This window comes from Erythrolamprus reginae, unplaced genomic scaffold (assembly GCF_031021105.1).
Source record: "Erythrolamprus reginae isolate rEryReg1 unplaced genomic scaffold, rEryReg1.hap1 scaffold_130, whole genome shotgun sequence".
Taxonomy (NCBI): Eukaryota; Metazoa; Chordata; class Lepidosauria; order Squamata; family Dipsadidae; genus Erythrolamprus; species Erythrolamprus reginae.
The window spans coordinates 158,644-179,177 of NW_027248546.1; the positions used below are offsets into that span (position 1 = coordinate 158,644).

The 20,534-nt window shown below is 57.0% G+C and overlaps 1 protein-coding gene across 1 annotated transcript in view; it reads right to left on the bottom strand.

Annotated features, from left to right (window-relative positions):
* The window catches only part of LOC139155909 (protein unc-13 homolog B-like), a 31,937-nt gene extending 12,290 nt beyond the window's left edge, over positions 1–19,647 (bottom strand). The window contains exons 1-13 of the mRNA XM_070731278.1: positions 19,582–19,647; positions 19,118–19,269; positions 18,883–18,951; positions 16,342–16,431; positions 14,787–14,921; positions 13,384–13,520; positions 12,865–12,950; positions 11,026–11,152; positions 6,574–6,670; positions 4,340–4,483; positions 4,178–4,255; positions 2,874–2,951; positions 825–913 (exon numbers count right to left, since the gene is read on the bottom strand). Coding sequence (XP_070587379.1) covers positions 825–913; positions 2,874–2,951; positions 4,178–4,255; positions 4,340–4,483; positions 6,574–6,670; positions 11,026–11,152; positions 12,865–12,950; positions 13,384–13,520; positions 14,787–14,921; positions 16,342–16,431; positions 18,883–18,951; positions 19,118–19,216 — 1,229 coding nt within the window. The 5' untranslated portion in view covers positions 19,217–19,269; positions 19,582–19,647. The remainder of the gene's footprint in view (positions 1–824; positions 914–2,873; positions 2,952–4,177; positions 4,256–4,339; positions 4,484–6,573; positions 6,671–11,025; positions 11,153–12,864; positions 12,951–13,383; positions 13,521–14,786; positions 14,922–16,341; positions 16,432–18,882; positions 18,952–19,117; positions 19,270–19,581) is intronic.
* Between the last annotated feature and the right edge of the window lie 887 nt (positions 19,648–20,534).

Sequence of the window (20,534 nt, forward strand, 5' to 3'; positions counted from 1 at the left end):
CTAGGCGCTCCATTGTTGGCCTGTGCATGGTCTATGTATGGGGAAGATTGACTGCTGCATGTGTGAGTGACCCTTGGCTGTTACTGCCTCATGTCAATAATATTTATACACTTAACGTAGAGCACGTGGTCTGGCTATTTGGAGCCTTCATCCGCTCTCTGGACTGTTAGCTGGCCATCCTCCTCCACCTCCACCTTCCCCCTTGCACGGAGGGATAATACAGGTTTACTCCTCACCCTCTAACTAGTGGCTAAGACACCAAATCCCAAGACCGTTAAAGGCCGCTTGAGGTCCAGGCGCTACAGGAGGGAGGGGCGGGAGGGAGGGAGCTCCGGTCGCTGGGCTCCCGGCTCCTGCACTCCCCACGCGCAGGCAGGCAGGGGGGTCAACAGGGGCACCGCATCCAAGGGGGCAGGAAGGCAGCTGTGTTCTGTGCTTCACCCCATGTGCCACAATGCAGCGTGATGTCAGGTGGGCTCCATGGTGGCAGAAACACCCGTGGGCAACGGTGGGTCTCTCCAGACGAGCCCCCCGCCCCCTACAGCCGGTCACAACTAGGAAACCCCGCCGTGACCCCTTTCTCTCCAACCCCAAAGAAACCCAGACGGATTTTGCCCCCGAGAAGCCAAACTGCCCCCATGCTCCGAGAGCCAAACGCGGAGCCTTCCGTGCGCAACAGATGCGAGAACAGCAAGAAAGGACCGGGGGGGCTCTTTGGGGGGCTCTGCTTCCCCTCCTCCTGCCAGGGCAGATGGAGGGGGGGGGCTCGGAGGGGAGGGGAGGGGGGGTGGGGGGCTCGGAGGGGAGGGGAGGGGGGGTCCCACCTGTTTCCGAAGGTGGTGCTCAGCTCATCCAGGACGTTGTTCAGGGTCACCTGCAGCTCCTTCAGGGCGTCACTGGCCTCGGGGTCCAGCTGCAGGGAGAGGGAGGCAGGCTGAGCCGGGGAAGAGGGGCCAGGGACAGGCCAGTGGGGCATTGGGGCCAGCACTGCTAAGACTCTGCTGCCCACCAAAGGCTGCCCTGGCCTGCTGCCCTTGGCCACTGCCTGGACAGGAAGTGCAGGCAAGGCTGGGGGGGTGGAGGGGGGGTGGGAGAGAGACGATACAGCCCATCTCAATGTTGCCCCCTTCCCGACCTCCCTACCTAGCTGTCATCCCCCCCTCCCTCCATCCTCGCAGGGGTCTCCTGCCTTTCACCCCCCAGGCTGGAGCCCCACAAAGGCCCGGGGTCTTCGGAATGGATCAGCCAAAAGGGCCCCTCCCACCTGCCCCAGAACAAACCCTGGAAAGGGGGGGATCGTCCTGCTTCTGCATGGGGTGGGTGGTGGTCTTGGGCCTTGTGGCAGCCGGGCACGGCGAGGGGACCCCTGCCCACTCTGAGGAGGGCAGGGAGGGGCCGGACACGTGGGGCTTCTTCCGAGGCTGCCCAGGAGGGGGAGGGGGTGCCAGGCTGCCCAGGACAAGGAGGCCCTCTTGCTGATGGGGTGGGGGCTGAGGGCAAAGAGCGAGGGAGGGATGGACTTCGCAGCCACGTGGCACTTTGCAGGCTGGGCCTTAAAATGTCCCTTGAGTAGCCATAGCCAGAGCCCTTGGACTTCTGTGCCATTTCATGGTGCTTTCACAGCCCTCTCTGAGTGATTGACAGAATCAGCCTCTTGACCCCCACAATCTGGGTCCTCATTTGACCCCCCTGGGAAGGAGGGAAGGCTGAGTCTACCTGGAGCTGGTGGGGAGATTTGAACCGCTGAACTGCAGCTCTGACCACTAAGACTCATGTAGGTTAAAGGAGGAGGGTGGGAGAAGGCAATGAGGGCTTTTGTGCAGGGCAGAAGGACAGCTCTGTGTGTGTGTGTGTGTGTGTGTGTGTGTGTCCCTCCTCAGTTTCCCCTCCGGGATCCCAGTGGGAAAGGTGCAGGGAGAGAGGGCGGGGGTGGGGGGGCCTTGGAGGCAGGAGGGGGAGGGCAGGGTAGGAGGGAAGAGGCTCCTGAGCTTTTTGTGCCTGCTGAGCTGCCCCCCCTTCTTCCCTCCCCCTTGAAACCTGGGCTGGACAGGAGATGGAGCCCCCCCCAACCCCCCCAACCCTTCCAGAGGCCTCGTGGGCCCAATGCAAATGCTGTCGACACTGAACTCCCAGGCGGTGTCAGTCCTTGCACCTTCTCCTCCCCCAGGGAAGAAGTGGCGGCTCCAAGCCCCCCCCCCCCCACCGCTGGTGTGTTTGTGTGTCTGTGCTTCTCTCCCCTCCTTCCCTGGCATCAGAGGACTCTGATACAGATAGTGTTTATGAATTAGTGGTGGGCCCGGGGTTACAGGGAGTAGAACAGGTGGGAGGCCAGCCACAGGATGGGGCTATGAGTCCAGGATCTAGTGAGGAAGAATCAGACCTTCGCTGGGTCGATCCTAAATTCAGAAGGGTCCAAAAACGTAAAGAACAGGTGTTTGGAAGAAGATATGAAGGGGAGGAATGGGTTAAATACAGGAGTGATGTATTTGGTACGTCAGGGGGTCAGTGGGGAAGAAGGGTGGAGTTTCAATGTTGTAGGGCTAAAATGGAAGGTGTTTCCGTGCAGCTGTGTTATTTTACAGTCATTTCTGCTGTTTGTGAATCATGCTGTGAGTACATAAGTCTTGTTGAAGGGAGAAGGCTGGGAGGAATGCAGGAGGAATGCAATTAGGAGAGATAACGGGAGGCTGAGAGGAGTGTGCTAGGATGAACTGTATTTTGAATACGGAAGGGAAGAGAAGTAAAGATGGAGGTTCTTTCTTTATGAAATACTGCATTTAGTGAGAGTTATTTGTAAGAGCTAAAGTTCTACCAGAAACCAGGAGGGAGGCGACCTCAACAGCCCCCACCTCCCACTCCGGCCTGGGACTGACCTCTTTGGCCCCCATGGCCTCAAACATCTTCTCCAGCTGCACCCTCAGCTGCTGGACGTTGTTCATCAGGATGCAGGGCTGGGGGGGGGAGGAAAGAAAAGGCCATCAGGTGCCAAGCAGGGGGAGGGAACACAGCCCCCCCCCACTTCCCCATGGCCATCTGGGGCGGCCACGAAGCCCAACTGCTCTCCAAGGTCTTCCTTGGCCCCAGGGGTGGGGGAGGGGCGGGGGGGACATCCATTGACAGGAGAAGGTCACCCATTCCAGCGTCCACCCAGGAAGCCCCCCCAGTGTCCCCACAGGCCTAAGAGCTTCTCTGCCCAGGACTTCCTTGCTGCCGAGCTTCCAGGTTAACGTCCGAACTGAATCAGAGTCAAAGGCTCCTCAAAGTCTCCAGTTTATTTCCAGAGCCCTCCTGCCCCCCCCACTGGGAAGCCTGGATCCGAGTTTCCCACCCGGTTGAAAGTTCACCTCCCTTGCCCCCCCCCCCACAAACGTTCACATTCCCCACTCAGATGGGGCCAGCGTGGCTGGTCCTCCTTCCGCTTCCGCCCAGGTGGGTGGGCCTAGGATGGCCTTGAACCCCTCGAAGAAAGAATGCTTTGTGCATCCTCACCTGCTCCCTCCTGAAAATCTCCCCCCCCTGAAATCCCCACCCACCCCAGGCCTTCTACAGACAGTGGGGCAAGTCGTTGATTGATCCCCAACCTCTGCACCAGCTGGACACTCGCATGGGCCCCCAGGCCTGCTGGTGCCAGCACATCGCATGAGCCTCCAAAACTCAACTGCCCCTTGCGCTAAAAAATGTCCTTCCTTTCCTGACCCAGGAAGGATCCCGTTCCACTGGTCACTTCTGGCTCCAGTCCTTTGGGAAAGGGAGAACGTAAGAACCTCAGAGGAGCCATGCTGAATCGGGCCAAAGCCCATGGAGTCCAGCATTCTGTGTCCCACACTGGCCGCCCCAAACTGTCCATGGGGATCTTGAGCAGAAGGAGAAGGCAAGGCCCTCCTTTCCCTCGACCCCCCAACAAATGGGACCCCAGGGAACCCTGCCTGCCTCCACCGACCAAGGAGAAGAGTGTGACCCATGTCCAGTTCCAGTCTGTTCTTGGCCGGAGAGCCCCCAACACCCCCAACCCTCCTTCCTCCCAGGGAGGCTGCTGTGGCCGCGGGACCACCACGGGGGTCTCCAGAGGGAGAAAGGCCAACTCGGCTCCACCAGAGAAGAAGGGGCCCACATAGCTCTGCCCTGGCAGTGTCCCTTTCGGCCCCGGGGCCGGAGCCTGGGCCGGGTCAGCACTTACCACCTTCTCCTTGGAGCAGAAGCCCTGGAAGTCCTTGGAGACGATGTCCGCGTACTGCACCAGCACCTTCCCGATGGTCTGCAAGAGGAGACGGAGACCCCCACTCAGCTTTCCCATGAGGGGCAGGGAGGGGGAGGGCAAGGCCAGGGGGGGGAGGGGTACCTTGGAGAAACGCCGCATGTAGCGGGCCACGATGGCCGGGTCGGGGCATTCCAGCTTCTTGACGATCTCAAAGCTCTGGTTGAGCTGCGTGAAGACATCGACCACGGAGCAGGAGAAGAGGGCGTGCTCGGACGTCTGCTGGAACTGAGCCCCCCAGAGGGGAGAGAGGGGAGAGAGCAGCAGTCACCCTCCGGCAGGGCGACCGGGACTAAGCCTGGATTGGGAAACGTGGGCTCACACAACCAGGGACCCCCAGCTTTGCCAGCAGGGCCAATGCGGACACAGAAAGTGTCCGTTGGCTTGGCAATAGATTGGCTGCGGGTGTTGCAGACCACCACAAGAGGGAGCTAGAGGTCTTTTTTTTTCTTTTTCTTTTTTTAAATTGAATTTTTTAAAACAAAAAACAAGCAAACACATACAAAAAATAGACACATCGTAAATACACACAAGCAGTTTATGGAAGGACACTTGTGCCTTTTGAATTAATGTTGTTTCTACATTGCCTTTTCTGCATTGTCCTCTTTTAGTTTGTTTGGTTTTATGCTGTTTTCTCCATCCAGTTGTGTAATTTCCCCCACACTTTTCCCCAACTTATTTTCTCTGACTCCCCCGGTTTCTCTGCATCTGCTCTGCAACGTCTCTGCATTTGCTCTGCAACGTCTCTGCATCTGCTCTGCATTTGCTCTGCATCTGCTCTGCATCTGCTCTGCAACGTCTCTGCATCTGCTCTGCATTTGCTCTGCATCTGCTCTGCAACGTCTCTGCATTTGTTCTGCATCTGCTCTGCAACGTCTCTGCATCTGCTCTGCATTTGCTCTGCATCTGCTCTGCAACGTCTCTGCATTTGCTCTGCATTTGCTCTGCATCTGCTCTGCAACGTCTCTGCATTTGTTCTGCATCCGCTCTGCATTTGCTCTGCATCTGCTCTGCAACGTCTCTGCACTGGAGCCACGTATATCGTGTGTTTAGGCTTCAGATCTTTGTTTACTGATTATGACAAAGACAATTGCGCCAAGAGCTGAGGTGGCACAGCGGGTAGAGTGCTGTACTGCAGGCCACTAACGCTGACCCCTAGACCTGCAGGTCTGCGGTTCAAATCTCACCACCGACTCCAGGTGGACTCAGCCTTCCCTCCTTCCGAGGGGGGTCAAATGAGGACCCGGATGGTGGGGGGCAAATATGCCGGCTCTGTAAAAAAAGTGCTATTGCTAACATGTGAAAAGAAATCAAATAGATGAATAAAAAATAAATAAAATTGGTAGGAAAGACTGAGTACTTGGTAACATCTGGATTGTTATTCTGACTTATTGTGTGTAGGACTTTCGACTGTCTATCTGCAGATGTTTTTTCTCAAAAGTAAACTTTCATTCAAGTGTGTCTGTGTGTGGCTGAGTGGTTATTCACACAACTCACCTCAATCTAAAGGTTTCTGTGCCTGCACAAAAACCTTGGAAAACAAGGACAACGCGTTGCTCAGACATATTAACAGAAAGTTTCCAGTCCAGCTGAACGTGTCAGCTCCAGCCAGGGCCAGGCCTGAGCACAGAGAAGTGACCTTAGAGGAGAGACGGCCGGAGAGCCACCGGAGGACATCAAGGGACAAACCCCACCAAGCCTGGATGCAGAAGCCCCCCAGGGCCTCCAGGTGGGGCCGGAGCTTCGTCCACAGGGCAGTTCAGGCATCCAGCAACTCTGCTCCATGCTGGGCCCCTTAAAATGTGGGGGGCGAGTCCCACGGAGGTGGCTGGGACTTTGACTCCTGAGAAGGGGGGCAGGAGGAGACCTAGGCCCTTCGTGCTTGGCTGAGGCCTGGGATGAGATTACAGGGCTGGTGAGGGGGGGGCATCAGGGCTCAAGGGGGCGGCCAACCAGCCCCTCCACAAGAATAGCAACAGCACTTAGACCGGCCGTTCTCAACCTTTCTAATGCCGCCCCCCCTTAATATAGTTCCCCATGTTGTGGTGACCCCCAACCATAAGTCTAGTGGGCAGGCCTGGGACTGTTGCGCCAGGCCCTCTAGGCCCGGCTGGGGGTGTGTGAATGGTTGTTTCTTAGGTTGTTTTAAATTGCTGTACGACACCCAGTCTGGGAAGCATTGGGCGGCTTCTGAATCAACTCAAGTCAAATCAATCACCCACAGGCCTAGGACGAGGGGGGGCACGGCCTTCTCCGCTCCAGCAGCTGCAGCCCCTCCCACCCCGGAGGGCCCGCAGGAGAGCCGGGCCCCCACCTACCCCGTCCTTCTTGTCCCGCTCCAGGGCCCCGTGCAGGAAGTCCAGCGAGACCTCTTCGTTCTCCTCCAGCCACTGCATCACGAAGGGCTCGAACCACCTGGGGGGGGCAGGGGGGGATGACACACTTGGGTGAGCTCTTCCGCGCTCTGCCCAGGACCAGCCCCAAGCTGGGCCCCCTCCCCCCACCTCCAGGGCCCCCCAAGATGCCTCAGCCTCCTCTGGGGGGGCACTTTGGGGGCTCTCTTTCTGGCCTCCCGTGCTTGAAGCTGGCCCCACCCCCTGAGAAAAGCCCGGGGAAGCTACACGTGGGGGGTGGGGGTGACCCGACTCCCCTCTCCTGCCTGGGCTGGGCTGCTGGCCATTTGAAAGTTCAGTTAATAATAATAATAATAATAATAATAATAATAATAATAATAATTTATTGGATTTGTATGCCGCCCCTCTCTGTGGACTCGGTTAGTCTTTCAGTTACGACCAATCGCTTAGCAAGCGCTCGGAGTTATGGCCTCGGATCCCAAGTTACAACAGACACACACACACACGGTCATGTGAGCACCTTTTGGCCACCCAGCAACCGCCCCACGTTGGCAGACGCCTGCAGTGACCCACGTGACATGGACGGACAGTGTTTGGACTTCAGAAGAGGCCACGACATCGGGCATCTCTACGCAGCCCCCACTGTTTATGGCGGTCACTGTTTAAAGACTGAAACGGTGGCTCAATAACAGCCACAAGCCGAGTCATAACCCCCCACCCCTCGGAGTTTCTGTCCCCTGACCCTCAGCCAAGGGTTGAAGTGGCTACCTGCCAGGCTGGGGGTCTGGGGGGAGGCAGCAATGGCTGGGCAGGGATGGCAAACCCATCGCACGCCCTGGCTCAGCTCCGACGTGCCTGTGTGTGCTGGCTCGCACGGAGGCTCTGGGGGGGGGTGTTTGTGGCTTCCAGGGGGCCTCCAGAGGGATGGGGGAAGGCGCTTTTACCCCCCCTGGGCCCCAGGGAAGCCTTCGGAGGCTGGGCAGGGCCCAAGGTGAGCCCACTGGGCCCACCAGAGGTTGTTTCCGGCCTCCAGGGGGCCCCTGGGGGGGGCGGGGGAAGCTGTTTTCACTGAATCCTGGGTGGGGGCACTGGCGCGTGTACAATAGTGTGCCCCCATGCTCTTTCAGCACCCGAGGGGAAAAAGGTTCCCCCCCCTGCACTTGTGGGAGGAGCCTGCAGCTCCCTGGGGCAGAGGGAGCCCCCCCCAAGTGAGGCTGGGGCCCTTTTCATGGAGACGCCCCTCCCTCCCTCCCTCCGAGGCCCAGCCCCCCAACGTTGATCTCTCCCTGTTGGAGCTGCGCAGGGCCAGACCTGGAACGGGGGTGGGTGGGGGTGGAGTAAGATCCCCCCCCCTGTATTGTGGGAGGAGGCATATAAAGCGCCCCCCCCTTCCTCTCAAAGAGGGAGAAGAGAGTGGGGTCTCCTTGCTTGCCCCTCCCCTCCCCAAACAGGCCCCCCAGGTGGCTCCAGACAAAGAAGGGGGCACCTTTGGGGAGAGGAACCAGTACAGGCAGGTGCCAGGGCCCAGGTAGCTTGCCCCCTGCCCCCCCCGGATCCCCCTCTGCCCTCTCTGCCCCCCCTTGGCCTTCCCCCCCCCTGCCCCAAGGCACGCCGCCCCCAGCAGCAGCAGCTGCAGCCTTTCGGGAGGGGTGTGTGTGTGTGTGTGTGTGTGCCATCGAAACAAAGGGAGGAGCCCCCCCAGCAGCAGAGACTGCAGGGGCCGCAGCGGCAGGCAGAGTTTGTCCTGGCGGTGCTAATTATGGGCTGCTTAAACGTGCCGCCGAGGTGCCGGGGAAGGAGGTGAGAGACGCTGCCGCTCTTACTCCCGGAACCTGAAATAACCTCCCCCCCCCAGTGACAGCCGCTCTCTGGGGAGGGAGAAGCACCTGTGGGGCCCAAAGCCAGGGGGGGAGGGGGCAGTCACCCCAAGGCCTCTAGAGACCTTCAGGAAAAGGCTGGACGGCCCTTTGTCCAGAGGGGTGGAGGGTCTCCTGCACCGGCAGGCGGCTGGACTAGACCCCCTTCCAACTCTAGTCATAAACAAAAATGAACCCAAAATAAATCCGGCCGCCTTGGAAAGCCTCACTTCTGAGGGTCAGAACTGCAGGTCAGCCACCTGGATGGCAAAAAGCCCCCCCATGTCCCCCGGCAAGAGAGGGGCAGGAGGGCGCCAGGAGGGAGGGAGGGAGGGGGGAGGAGGGGGGGAGGGGAGGGGGGAGGAGGGGGGAGGGAGGGGGAGGAGGGGGGGAGGGAGGGGGGAGGGCCCCGTTGCAAAGGGGGAGGGGGGCTCCCTCAGACCTGGCCTCTCTCCGCCTGCTCAGACCTGGATGCCAAAAGGAGGGGGGGCTTTTAACCCCCCTCCATCTTTTTATTGGTTGGAGCCTCCACCCCCAAACTGGGAGTAGTCAGAGGGCGGAATGGGACCCTTTGCCTCCACCAGTTGGCCGCTGCCCTTCCTTCTATGGCGATTGACCGCTGCCTTTCCTCCCTTGTTCAGCCCAGCCCTTCTCTCCCCCAAACCACGTTCATCCTCGGCCTTTTGGCCGTGCGGGACACTTTTCTCCCAGCCAATCAGAGCGGTCCTCACAAAAAGCTAATTTGGGAAGGAAAGAATGGGACAGTTGCCCCCCCCCCCGAGAGACCCTAAATCCTTAAGAAGTTAGTTTGGGAACGAACGGAGGAGGTCCGATTCCAGGAGGGGTCCAGAGACCCTCAGGGGCATCTGGATGAGCCTCTTACACACACACACACACACACAGACCAGTTCTTTTTGACGGTCCCCAGAAGTGTGGGGGGCGAGACGGGCCCTCCGAGAGTGGAAGGAAGGACACAACTGAAACAAGGACCTTCGCACTCGGATCCATGGTGAAAAAAACACACAAAAAACAATTGAAACAGCCGGGTGCTTCTCAGCGTTCTCCCAATGCCGAACCCGGAGGTTCGGCAAAAGTTCCGGATCAGGAGGCCGCTGAGAAGCCCCACCACCCGGCTGTCGTCTTTTGAAACAGCCAGGGGGCTTCCTGGCGGCCTCCCGAACGCCGAACCCGGATGTTCGGGTTTGGCGTTCGGGTTCAGGAGGACGCTGGGAAGCCCCCCGGCTGTTTCAGAAAGCGGCAGCCGGGCGCTGGGGGCGGGTTCGTAAGACGGAAAACGTTCGTAAGAAGAGGCAAAAAATATCCGAACCCCGGGTTCGTATCTCGGGTTGTTCGTATGGTGAGGGGTTCGTATCATGAGGTACCACTGTATTATAATGGCACAAATCTAATATTAAAAATAACTAAAAACCCTATGATAATTAAAAACCAAACAGCACATACATACCAAACATAAATTATAATGAGCCTGGGGGAGAGGTGTCTCAACTCCCCCATGCCCTTCGCCCCCCTCCTTCCTCCTTCTGACCCCCGTCTGCTACATCCCTTGTGCTCGGCTGGGATGGACGGTCCAAAGGGTCCCTCACCCACGTGACTGTGTGTCAGCCCTGCGTCCTGTGTGGGTCGGGTCTCCAATACAAAGACAAGGCAGCAATGGTGGTGGGAGAAAATACACTACACTGCTGAGTGGTAAGTTGTGAAGACAGACAAGAGCTGTGTGCAATATACTGTGTGGAGAATACATGATGCTGATGTTAAGAGAATAAGAGAATACTATGCCATTGCTACTTGATTTAGTGCCTACTATGTGTTAGGGTTGCATTATACGCTGTATTAATAAGAGAGCAAGATGTCTGCTAATACTAAATGGTACATTATATCTGCTGTGTGCAAAGAATATATTATATCTATATTATAATTCCTGTGTAATATTATGAAGATATTGCATATCTTGTAAATAAAACCTTTACTATATGCTGGCTTGTATTATTGTCTGAACAAACCACCACTGCCACATGTACTCTGGTTGCAACACAGAGTTTCTATCATTGGCTGTTTGACAAGGGGGCAATGCTGACCACACGGACGGAATATGAGATTCCCTGCCTGCACTCTGTAAATGCACAATATTGAATTGAATTGTGAGGGAAGGTTGGACTTTACTCTTGAGGAAGGAGGGGACATTCACTGCTGACCAAAGGTCCTCGGAGAGGGGCGGCACACAAATCTAATATATTATTATCATCATTATTATTATGTCAGTACAACACAGCAAACGAGATCACTATGCTGGATTTCGTATAAGCACCTAGGACTGCGTGATGTAGCGGCCAATTATATATTATAAATTATATATATATAATATATATTATTAATATTAATATTAATATTATTATTAGCCTGCCACGTGTTGATCTCTTGCCCTGCTGTATCCGCTGCAAATGAAGCCAGCCAAACTCTGCTAATATTAATAATAGCCAAGAGCCAACAGCCCCCCCCCATCGGAGGAACCCCGGGAGGGCCGGGGAGGGGGGAGACTCACGCTGGGTACTCGGGCACGGAGCCCTCGAAGGCCGGCAGGCTGCGCAGGTACTCGTTGTAGAGCCACTTCACCTTGAAGTGCAGGTTCATGTAGTCGGCACTCCTGCACAGCCGGTGCTTCTCGTGCTCTAAAGGGGGGGGGGGCAGAGAGGGGACAGGCTGTCAGGGGGAGGGGGGCCAGGGCCAAGACACCCAGCAGAAGGCCCCACGCAGGACCCAGAGCTCCGAACTCCCTGCCACTTGCGGGGGGGGGGAGGGAAGAAATAAGTCTGGCAGCCCCAGAGGAGGCATGAGGTGGCATCCGGGGGGGGCTATCCCCACTTCCAGCCCGGCCCCCTCCAGCCCCCCCCTGCAGTGGCTTCCTCCTACATCATGGGCGGAATCTGAAACCGGGCTCCGCTTCCCACCCTCCAAATCAGGGAGGCCTCCACTTACGACCGTTCCAAATGACCCCAGCGTTTGGACAGAGTGGCTGCTCCCTTCCCCCACTTGCAAAGAGGGATCCTGTTCACCACGGTGGCCGCTTCCCCGGGTCACGTGACCACCCACCCCAGTAGCCGGTTCCTGCACAGTGCGGAGGACGCCGCTACACTGGCAGTAAGACTGGACATGCGTGCGCAGCTTCCGGTGCCTGGCATGCACGAATCCCATGAGGGTGTGCGCGCATGTGTGCCAGATTTCAGTGCATGTGCGGAAACAAAAAAATGGCCCCAACCTCACCGAAATCCCTTCCTCATGTGTCCCCCCTTCCGAGATTGCCCTGTCTGCGCATGTGCACAAGCAAAACCCCACTGGGACATGCGCACACGCCAGACACCCCAAACTGTGCATGCAGCACATGGGTGGCGCTAGGAGCATCAACCTCCGCCTGCCCCACCCATAACTGAGGACTACCTGCCTACGGGGGGGGGGGGAGGCATAAATAAGGGAGCCTCCTCAGAAGACCCCCCTCCCCCAGGGGTCTCGCAACCGGCCCCCTTGCTCCTTTCCCTCCGGGGCCTTTTTGGCCTTTCCTTCCTAGAGGGAGAACGGCTCTCTTGCCTGCGTGCGCATGTGGCCCAGCCTGGGTTTTTGTGACTGTCCAGGAAGCAAAATCTCACAAGGGGACACGTGTGCACACAAGAGAACTGAAGCTGTGCAAGTGGCGCACCGGTGGAAGGGCCGAGGGTCCTTGCAGAGAGCCGGTTCTTTGCATCCTTTCTGAGGCCGCTGGGAGGTTGACCTCCGTCCTCTGGGTCACCCGGGTGGGGCAAATGGGTGTGTGGCCATCGTGGGACTGCTGGAGGGACAGAGGTGAGGTCACTCCCCTCCCCCCTTATCAGTTCAGGGAGGAGTGTCCAGTTCTCACATCTTTGGCCCCTTGGGCCCCTCTTCTCAAACCAGCTATGCTCTCTGGGCAAAATGTGGACTCTGCTGTCTTCAAAAGTGACCCGTGTCTTTTCCATGCGGATGTTACGTGGCACATGGATACTGTTGCCGTGGCCATAAGAGCAAACACCAGTTTTGCCGAACACCGGAAGTGGCAAACCCACCACAAAAGGCGGCCACGTGACTGTGGGAGACGGCAAACAGGCGCGAATGGGGCTGGACCGCTGAGCGCCCAAAGTTCGGCCACAAGGGGGCGCAGGTGTTGGGACTTGGGATGGGGGTAAGTCCCCCTTTTCTGCTAGGTTGTAACTCTGGATGGCCACTAGGAGACCGGTTGTAAGTTGAGGCCTGCCGTAGGGACAAAATGCCCCTCTTCTCCGCTACTTGAAGGCCCTCCCCACACGCCATGAACAGCACCGGGGAAAAGCCACAGGGCGCTCCCACGAGACGTGGCCGTGAGGAGGGGTCTCACCTTCCAGTGCGTACTTCATGTCCTGAGCGAAGAGGTTCCACATGACTTCCGCGCTGATCTTGCCCACCGCCAGTTCTTGCGGGAACCTGCAGCCGGAGTGGGGGGGGGGGCGGTCAAGAGGGGGAAGGTCTTCCTGGCCATGTCCCTGCGAGGGAGGGGCTCCCTGCCCGGAGAGATCAGGGCCCCCCATGGAGCTGCCCCTCCGCACAGGCCCTCCTCAGAAGCGCCCTGAGGCGACCCCCGCCTGCCCCCCACAGGCAACCCCCAGCCTCGGGAGGGTGGGGGGGCTCAGGCCTTGGCATGCAGGTGGGGAGGGAGCCCCGAATGAGGACGCGCTCTCACCCCTCCGCTGGGCGCTAAGCGGAAGCCGCCATCTCAACTACACAGTTACTGTTCCACAGACGGACGGACAGACAGACACAGACGGACAACAGAGAGGCCCTGCGGGAGGACAGCGCCACGGACAGACGGGCGGGCGGACGGGCGGCAGGGCTCCAGCCGAGGGAGAGCGTCCCTTACTGGTTGAGGACGGGGGCGTAAGAGTTCTTGTCCTCCTCCGCGATGGAGACGATGAGCGTGATCAGTTTGGGCCAGAAGTCCAGGTTCTTGACGCTGGGGCCGTGCTCCTCGGGGGGCAGCTGCTCCTGGGCTTTGTTCTGGGGGAGACCCAGGGCCCTCAGGCAAGGGAGGCAGACCCTCCCCTGCCCCTCCTACCCCCACCCTGCACACACACACACACACACAGCCCCCCCTTCCCAGTGGGGGCTGTGAGACAATCTATACTAACCCCATTGGGGCAGAGGAAGGCCGCCCCCTCCCCTCCGCCCCCCTTGAGGACCTGCTGCATAAGGAAGCAGCTCCCCCCGCCCCCCCTTTTCTGGGCTAGATTTTGCTTTTGCTTTTTTGAGGATCCTCAACCTCAGTGATGCCAGGATGGATGAGAAGAGCCGTAGCCCTGAAGACTCCCCGTGTTTTTCGGAGTAGAAGACGGTCCTTTTTACTGAAAACGTGGGTGCCTCTTATGCACCGATTGCAGCCCCCCAGCCCTTCCCCCTTTGGCCTCTGCCTCCCAGCCCTTGGCCTCCCTGCAGCAGACAGAAGCAGTTGTGCGCCAGCCTCCGAGGCACAGCTGGTCCAGAGAGAGAGAGAGGCCAGGGGACAGAAGGGAGAGTGAAGCCTTGACAGCCATGAATGCCCACAGAGTGCGCAAATTGTTAGACTTGGTTTTTTTAAAGACTGCTTTATTTTGGTTCTAGACAACTTAACAAACTGAAAAAGCTTTTTAAAACGAACGTGTGATGCGAAGAGACCCAGTGTAGCCGTGTCCTGCTAAGTCTTGAGACAAGGCCGCTGAGTTAAACCCGGACTTGGTCACGTCTGGAGTGGATCTGTTCAAATCATTGGGAGGAGTTGGCGTGACCACGTTTAAGGAAACTTTTCTGGCATTAATATGCGGCCACCATGTACATTTCTCCAATTCTTTGCTATTTCTATGGGCCACACACACACGCGCACAGAAACTCACAGCAAAGAGAGGAGATTGCTGCTCGATGGTTGGCAAATTGCTGGGAGGCAGAGGGAGAATTTTTGCCCCTTGTTTTCCTCCCTGAAAACTAAGGTGCATCTTATATTCCGAAAAATACAGTACATAGCACTTCACAATACTTTACATCCCCCCCCCTAAGCGGTTTAGAGAGTCCGGGTCCTCATTCGACTGACCCCGGAAGGACGGGAGGTTGAGTCAACCTTGAGCTGGTCAGGATCGAACTGCTGGAGGTGGAATGGCAGACTTCCCCCTGCGCACTCAGCCGCCAGGGCTCCTAAACTCTCCTCATCCAACCTCAGGGACTCAGCTGGGGGGTTACACCCTCAAGACTCCCCCAACACACACACACACAAGCACACACACACACGCTACGTACTGGGTCCGCCTGATACTCCCGGCTGTACAACTCGTGGCAGTTGTTGAAGATGTACTCGTAGGTGGAGTTGAGGCAGGCCCTGACGCAGCCCTTGACCACCTGGCTGGCCCGAGGGGGGCTCTGCAGCTCCTGGACCTGGGCAGGCGGAGTGGGGGGGGGGACTGGGGTGAGGGGACCCCCTTTTGTGGGGGGGTGGACGACGACACTGGGTCCCCATCTCCGTCCTGGCCTCCCTTCTCTGGGCTGCTCAGGACCCCCGGGACCTTCCAGACCCTCTTCCCCAGAAGCCCCCCCCCCCCGGGGAGCTGGGAATCCCTCCCAGGGGCTGCCCCAAGACTCTGGCCCAGAAGGGGCCTGCGGGGGGCTGGGTTTCCATGCTAGGCACCTTCAAGCCCCTGAAGGCCCTTGGCCCCCCCTCCAAATGGGTCATCATAATATCATAGAGTCCTGGGACCTAGAGGTCCCTGAGTACCAGGGCAGGAGGCGCCATCTCAATGGCCGCAGTGCAGCCCTCCACCCACTGCCAAATCTCCCACCCTTCCTCTTCTGGCCCTTGGGGAAAGCCCCCACCGCCCACAGCCTCCTGCAGGGGGAGGACCCTTGGGGGGCACTCTTCACCCGGTGGAAGAGGAAGAGGGCCACGGGGGTTGGGGCTCAATCTACCCAGACGCGTGGCCTACAAAGCCCAGACTTGACAGGCTGGGGGGGGCTGTATGCGAATGTTCCGGGGGGGGGGGGCAACGGAGGCTCTGTGCCCCTCCTGACAGGGCTGAGCGAAGAGTCCGGCTGGTCAGAAATCGTGTCACAGGCTTCCCAGGAATTGAAGAGAGAGAGAAACTCCAATTTCACGGCTGGTCAGCCGCCCCCTCCTCCCCCTCCTGTGTCCAGCTCCCCTCCCTCCAGCCTCCATGAGAGTTTGACTAATTGGCAAGCCACTGCTTGGCAGCCTGCCAGGGCCGGGGGCAAGCTCACCCCACCCCCCACTGTCAGGGAAGAGAGGCGGCAGGAGGCTGACCAGGGCAGCGGAGGGGGGGGTTCTGGCTGGCGTTGCAGCCGCTGGACATGAAGAAAAGTCCAGGCTGATGGGGGAGAGGGAGGCTGTGCTAAGTGTAGGGGGAGGAAGGGGGGCCTTGGGGGGGGGTCACACCTCAGAGGAGGAGGGGGCCAGGCTTCAGCAGGACAAAGGGGAGAAGAGAGGAGGGGGCACATCCTCCCCAAATGGAAAGGGAGGCTGCCCCAGAGGGAGGGCAGGGGAGGAACCCAGGAGCCCTTGGCGTGTGGGGCACAGCTCAGGGGGGGGCTGGGTTGGCCAGGGCAGGGGGAGTACAGGCAGAGCCACCCTGGCAGAGCTGGCCACCCCTTTCCTACCTTCTGCCCTTCCAGAGGGGCCGCAGAAAGGAGGGGGCGGTGGGGGGCAGCTCCCTCCATCCAGGTCAGGAACCCCCCCCTACTTCCCCCCCTACTTCCAAAGTCCCCAGAGGGAGGGCCTGTGCTTTGAGAGGCTGGACTCCCAAGATCCGGAGCCCCCCAGATGTCCTGAGTGGGGGTGTCCTACCTTCATTCGGAAGAAGGTGATGCTGGTCAGCAGGTCCACCGTGGACTTGAGGTCCTGCAGACGCTCCCGGCTGCTGGCAGGAAAGTTGTTCTGGGGGCGGCAGGAGCAGAGAGGGGCCTTTCAAGGGCTGCAGACCCCCGGGAGGAGCCCACCAGCCCTGCCCCAGGGGGAGGGAGCCCAAATCCCAGGAGAAGCTCCGGCTGGAAAGGCCGGGGGGGAGGGGGGGAGGGGATTTTACCAGAAACATTTAATAAACAAGAAATATATTTAATTATTCATATAGTGACTGCAGCTAGAATGATATGTGCACAGATGTTGAATAGAGAGACGTTAGGGAAAATTAGGGACTTGCTGAAATAAATAGACTCCCATGTCCACCCAGAGCCTCTGAGCCCGAGACAAAGCCCTTGTGTGTCCAATCACACGTGGACAGCAAAGAACTCTGTTCTATTCTGTTCTATATTCTAGTCTATGCTATTCTATTCATTCTGAATTCTACTCCATTCCATTCCACTCTACATTCCAATATTGTTCTGTTCTGTTCTGTTCTATACTAAGACAAAGAAGATTCGGAATATTAAAAAATGTGGGGGGAATTTTTGTGAATGGATTGAAATTAAATGTAAAAGAATTAGAAATTGGATGGGAGGAAGGAAAAGAGAAATGGTGGCAGTATTAGGTAATTATAAAAGAAATTTAAAGTAGTTTTAAGATTTATACTGTTTTAAATATAAAATTTGCATTCTTATTTGTCAATTAGTTTAATTCTTGAAGTTTAAATGAAAATGGAAACTTAGGGTGCTCTGTTAATTCCCCCCCCCCCACTAGGTAAGATCATTTTATATATGTCTCCTGTTAGGTGTGGATGTTGTCTTCTTATTCACAGCTCCATAACCAGACCATGCGCACAACGCTATCCAGCCCTTGCGCCTTGTCACAAACACACAACCTGTTGTGTCCTGTCCTTGAAAGCCCCGGGGAGCAGCTTCCTCCGCTGCTACTTCTCTAAGCGGAAAAGGGCAGAGTTTCTGGCCCCCTGACCAGCCCTTGCTGGCCTGAGCCTCTCCAGCTTTCAACCCCTTCCTCCCCTCTCCAAATGGGTCTCCCAGAAGTGGACACGGGGGGGGGGGGGGGGGGGCTGGCCAAAGCAGAATAAAGTGGAACGATTCCTTGACGGGAGGGGGGGGGGGGGAAGAGAAACACTGCATTTTGCAGCCCCCCACATGCCCCCCCTTCCCAATTCTGCAGGCACCGTCCGTGCGCAGGACCTTCCCTGCGGCTGGACGGTAGCGCTCGCTCTTCTCTGGGGAATTTCATGCTGGTCGGCTGCTTATTGCGCTAACGTGCCAAGATTGTTCTGAATCTCATGTTTTCCATCTTCTGGGCCATCTGCAAATTGGACCGGCCTCCCTCCCCTCCCCTCCCCTCCCCTCCCTTCCCTCCAGGCCATTAAAGAAAATACTGGAGGACACGCAATATTCTCACAACGCATGAAGAAGCAACTGAGAGGCTGCTAATGTGGCAAATCCACGGCCTGGGTCCCTCTGTCCCCTGGAAACCTGGGGGGGGGGGGGCTCTGGATCACCCAGCCCCCCCCCCGCCTGTGAGCCAGCCTGATTTAGGACTCTGGCAGTGGTGGGGGACCCCTTTATTTATTTATTTATTTATTGTTGGAGTTGGAAGGGACCATGCGGGTCATCAAGTCCAACCCCTTGCCTAAGTCTCTTTCCTGAAGGAGGAGGAGAGCCTGCCTGGTGTCAGCCCCGCTCCTCCCTGGGATGCTCCTGGGTGGCCTCCAAAAGGTCGGGACCCTCCCCCGCTCTGTTGGTTTTGTTTTGAGCTCTATCTGCTTAGCTGAGGTGTTGCAGACGGCCACAAGAGGGAGCTAGAGTTCATAGCTTATTTCTCTGAGTCCCCCCCCCCCCCTCTCTGTTTCTCTCTGTCCGGCTACTCACTGTTTATGCTCTACAATCTCTCTGCAATCTCTCCGTGTTGTAGTTATGTATTAGAGCTGAAATGTGTTTAGGCCCTTTTATCAGGGGCCTCCAGAACCCACCCAATCTTGCCCAAATTATTTTATTATTTTATATTTATTTAAAATCAACAAACAAATAAAATAAAATAAATAAACACAGGGTAACTCTGGGTGATTTACAGTTAAAATATAAAAAGTTAAAACCAAATATTAAAGCCAAGGACACGTGGGTTGGGTGGGGGCGGAGGGGGGGGGCGGGGGGAGGGGGGGACGCCTGTCATTTCCACAGTGCAGGTAAATGTTCCGCCTGCCTCAGACCAAAGGAAGCAGCCATGGCCATCGCAACCAAGGAAACCCTTCGGACAAACCCTTCGGAGAAACGGGCAGCACGACAGACCCCCCCCCCCCCCCGGTGCTGTTTGAGCCCGAAAGCCCAGCTCCAGCCCCACCCTGGCCAGTGGAGCCCTGGGAGGGCTCGGGGTCTGGAGAGGGTGGGTGAGCCCTGAGGTCAAGAAAGGCTTTGTCCAGACCCTGGCGGTGGAGGGGGCAGAAGGCGAGGCACCTACCCTGTACATGGAGAGGTCAATCCGGAGAGAATTGTGCAGCTGGTCCAGCAGTTTCACAAAGCGCTCTTTCTGTCGGGGGGGGGGGATAAAGGCACCAGGCATCAAAAGGGGGGGTTGCTCTTTCTTGGGAGGGTCTGAAAAGGGGTGTGTTCCCCTCCCCGGGCTTCCTCCCGTCCCCAGAAAGAGACCCAGTCGAGGCTGAGCCATTGGGGGGGGGGGGAGGGGAGGAACTCACCCCGAAGTTTGAGGCCGAGAAGCGATCGGAGGCGGAGACCTGGGTGGAGGCCGTGGTGTGGGCGTAGTAAGCGTTGATGTTGGCCAGCAAAGTGCTCATGACGGCCGGCACCCCCCGGACACATGTACTTGGACGAGAGACACGCAAAATGCCTGGGGGGGGAGGGGGGGAAGGGCAGAGGAAACGGGCGTCAGGCAGAAGAAGCAGCCACAGCGGGCCCTGACCCCTCCCCCACGGCCCTCCCCCCTCCCCTCTCTGACCCACAGAGCCATTGGGGGCTGTTAGAATGTCTAAGTAACATAATAAGCAGAATAAATGCAGCCATGTGAGTCAGTCAATGAATCAGACTTAGTGCAAAATAGAATTATTATTATTATTATTATTATATACAAATAGGCCAATAAGCAATAGTAGTTACGCAGTCCAATATCATGCACATATAATCCTAATAATGGTTTACAAACCAGGTTACTGCACACAGTAAAATATACACACAGCAAATATAAATCTCTCTAGTATAAACTGCCCCCAAGAGGAACAGCGTTGGCTCCCTCTTGTGGCCAACCAGCAAATGACTCTTAAAGGTACAGTCTTAAACTTACATTGTTAGCTTCTGTATTGCAACACCCAACATAGTCACATACAGTATATTAACAGAGGCGACCCAAACTCAGTGAGAGCCAATGACCCCCTAACACCTGTGGGTGGCAACCCTGGCAGATTCCACTATGACTGATGAAAGAAACCTCTGACGTGAGACACCCCCCCCAGCAAAGCCCCCCCCCCCAGCTCCAATTCTATTCCCCCCCCCATCGGACAGTGTACAGAAGCAAGAAACCGGCCCTTGGACCCCTTCTCTGACTGCCCCCCCCCCAGCCTCAGCCTTCCTCCCGGGTGCTCCCAATGGTGGGGAGACCAAGCCCAGAGCCTCAGGGCCTCAGAGCCAAACCTTCTCCCACCTGGGGGCTCAGGCAAAAGCAGGAAGGGCTGTTAGGACTCGGCCCATAACGGTTGGGCTGGCACTTGGCAATATATAAACCATCAATGTGTGTTAATATATGTATAGCTTTTGTCAGAGCTATGTCTGTTTATCAGAGGTGTTGCAGACTGCCACAAGAGGGAGCTAGAGTTCACAGCTCATCTCTCTGGAATTCCTCTCTGCTTCTCTTCCTCTGGCTACTCACTGTATTTATGCTCTGCAATGTCTCTGCATTATAGTCATGTGTTACAGCTAAAGTGTGTTTAGACTTGATTACTGATTATGGCAAAGACAACTGGTAAGAAAGACTTGGTAATATTTGGATTGATGTGTAGGACTTTCGACTGTTTAGCTGAATATGTTATTTCTCAAAAGCAAACTTTAATTCAAGTTGGTGTATCTGTGCGTGGCTGAGTAGTTATTCAGAATTCTTCCTGT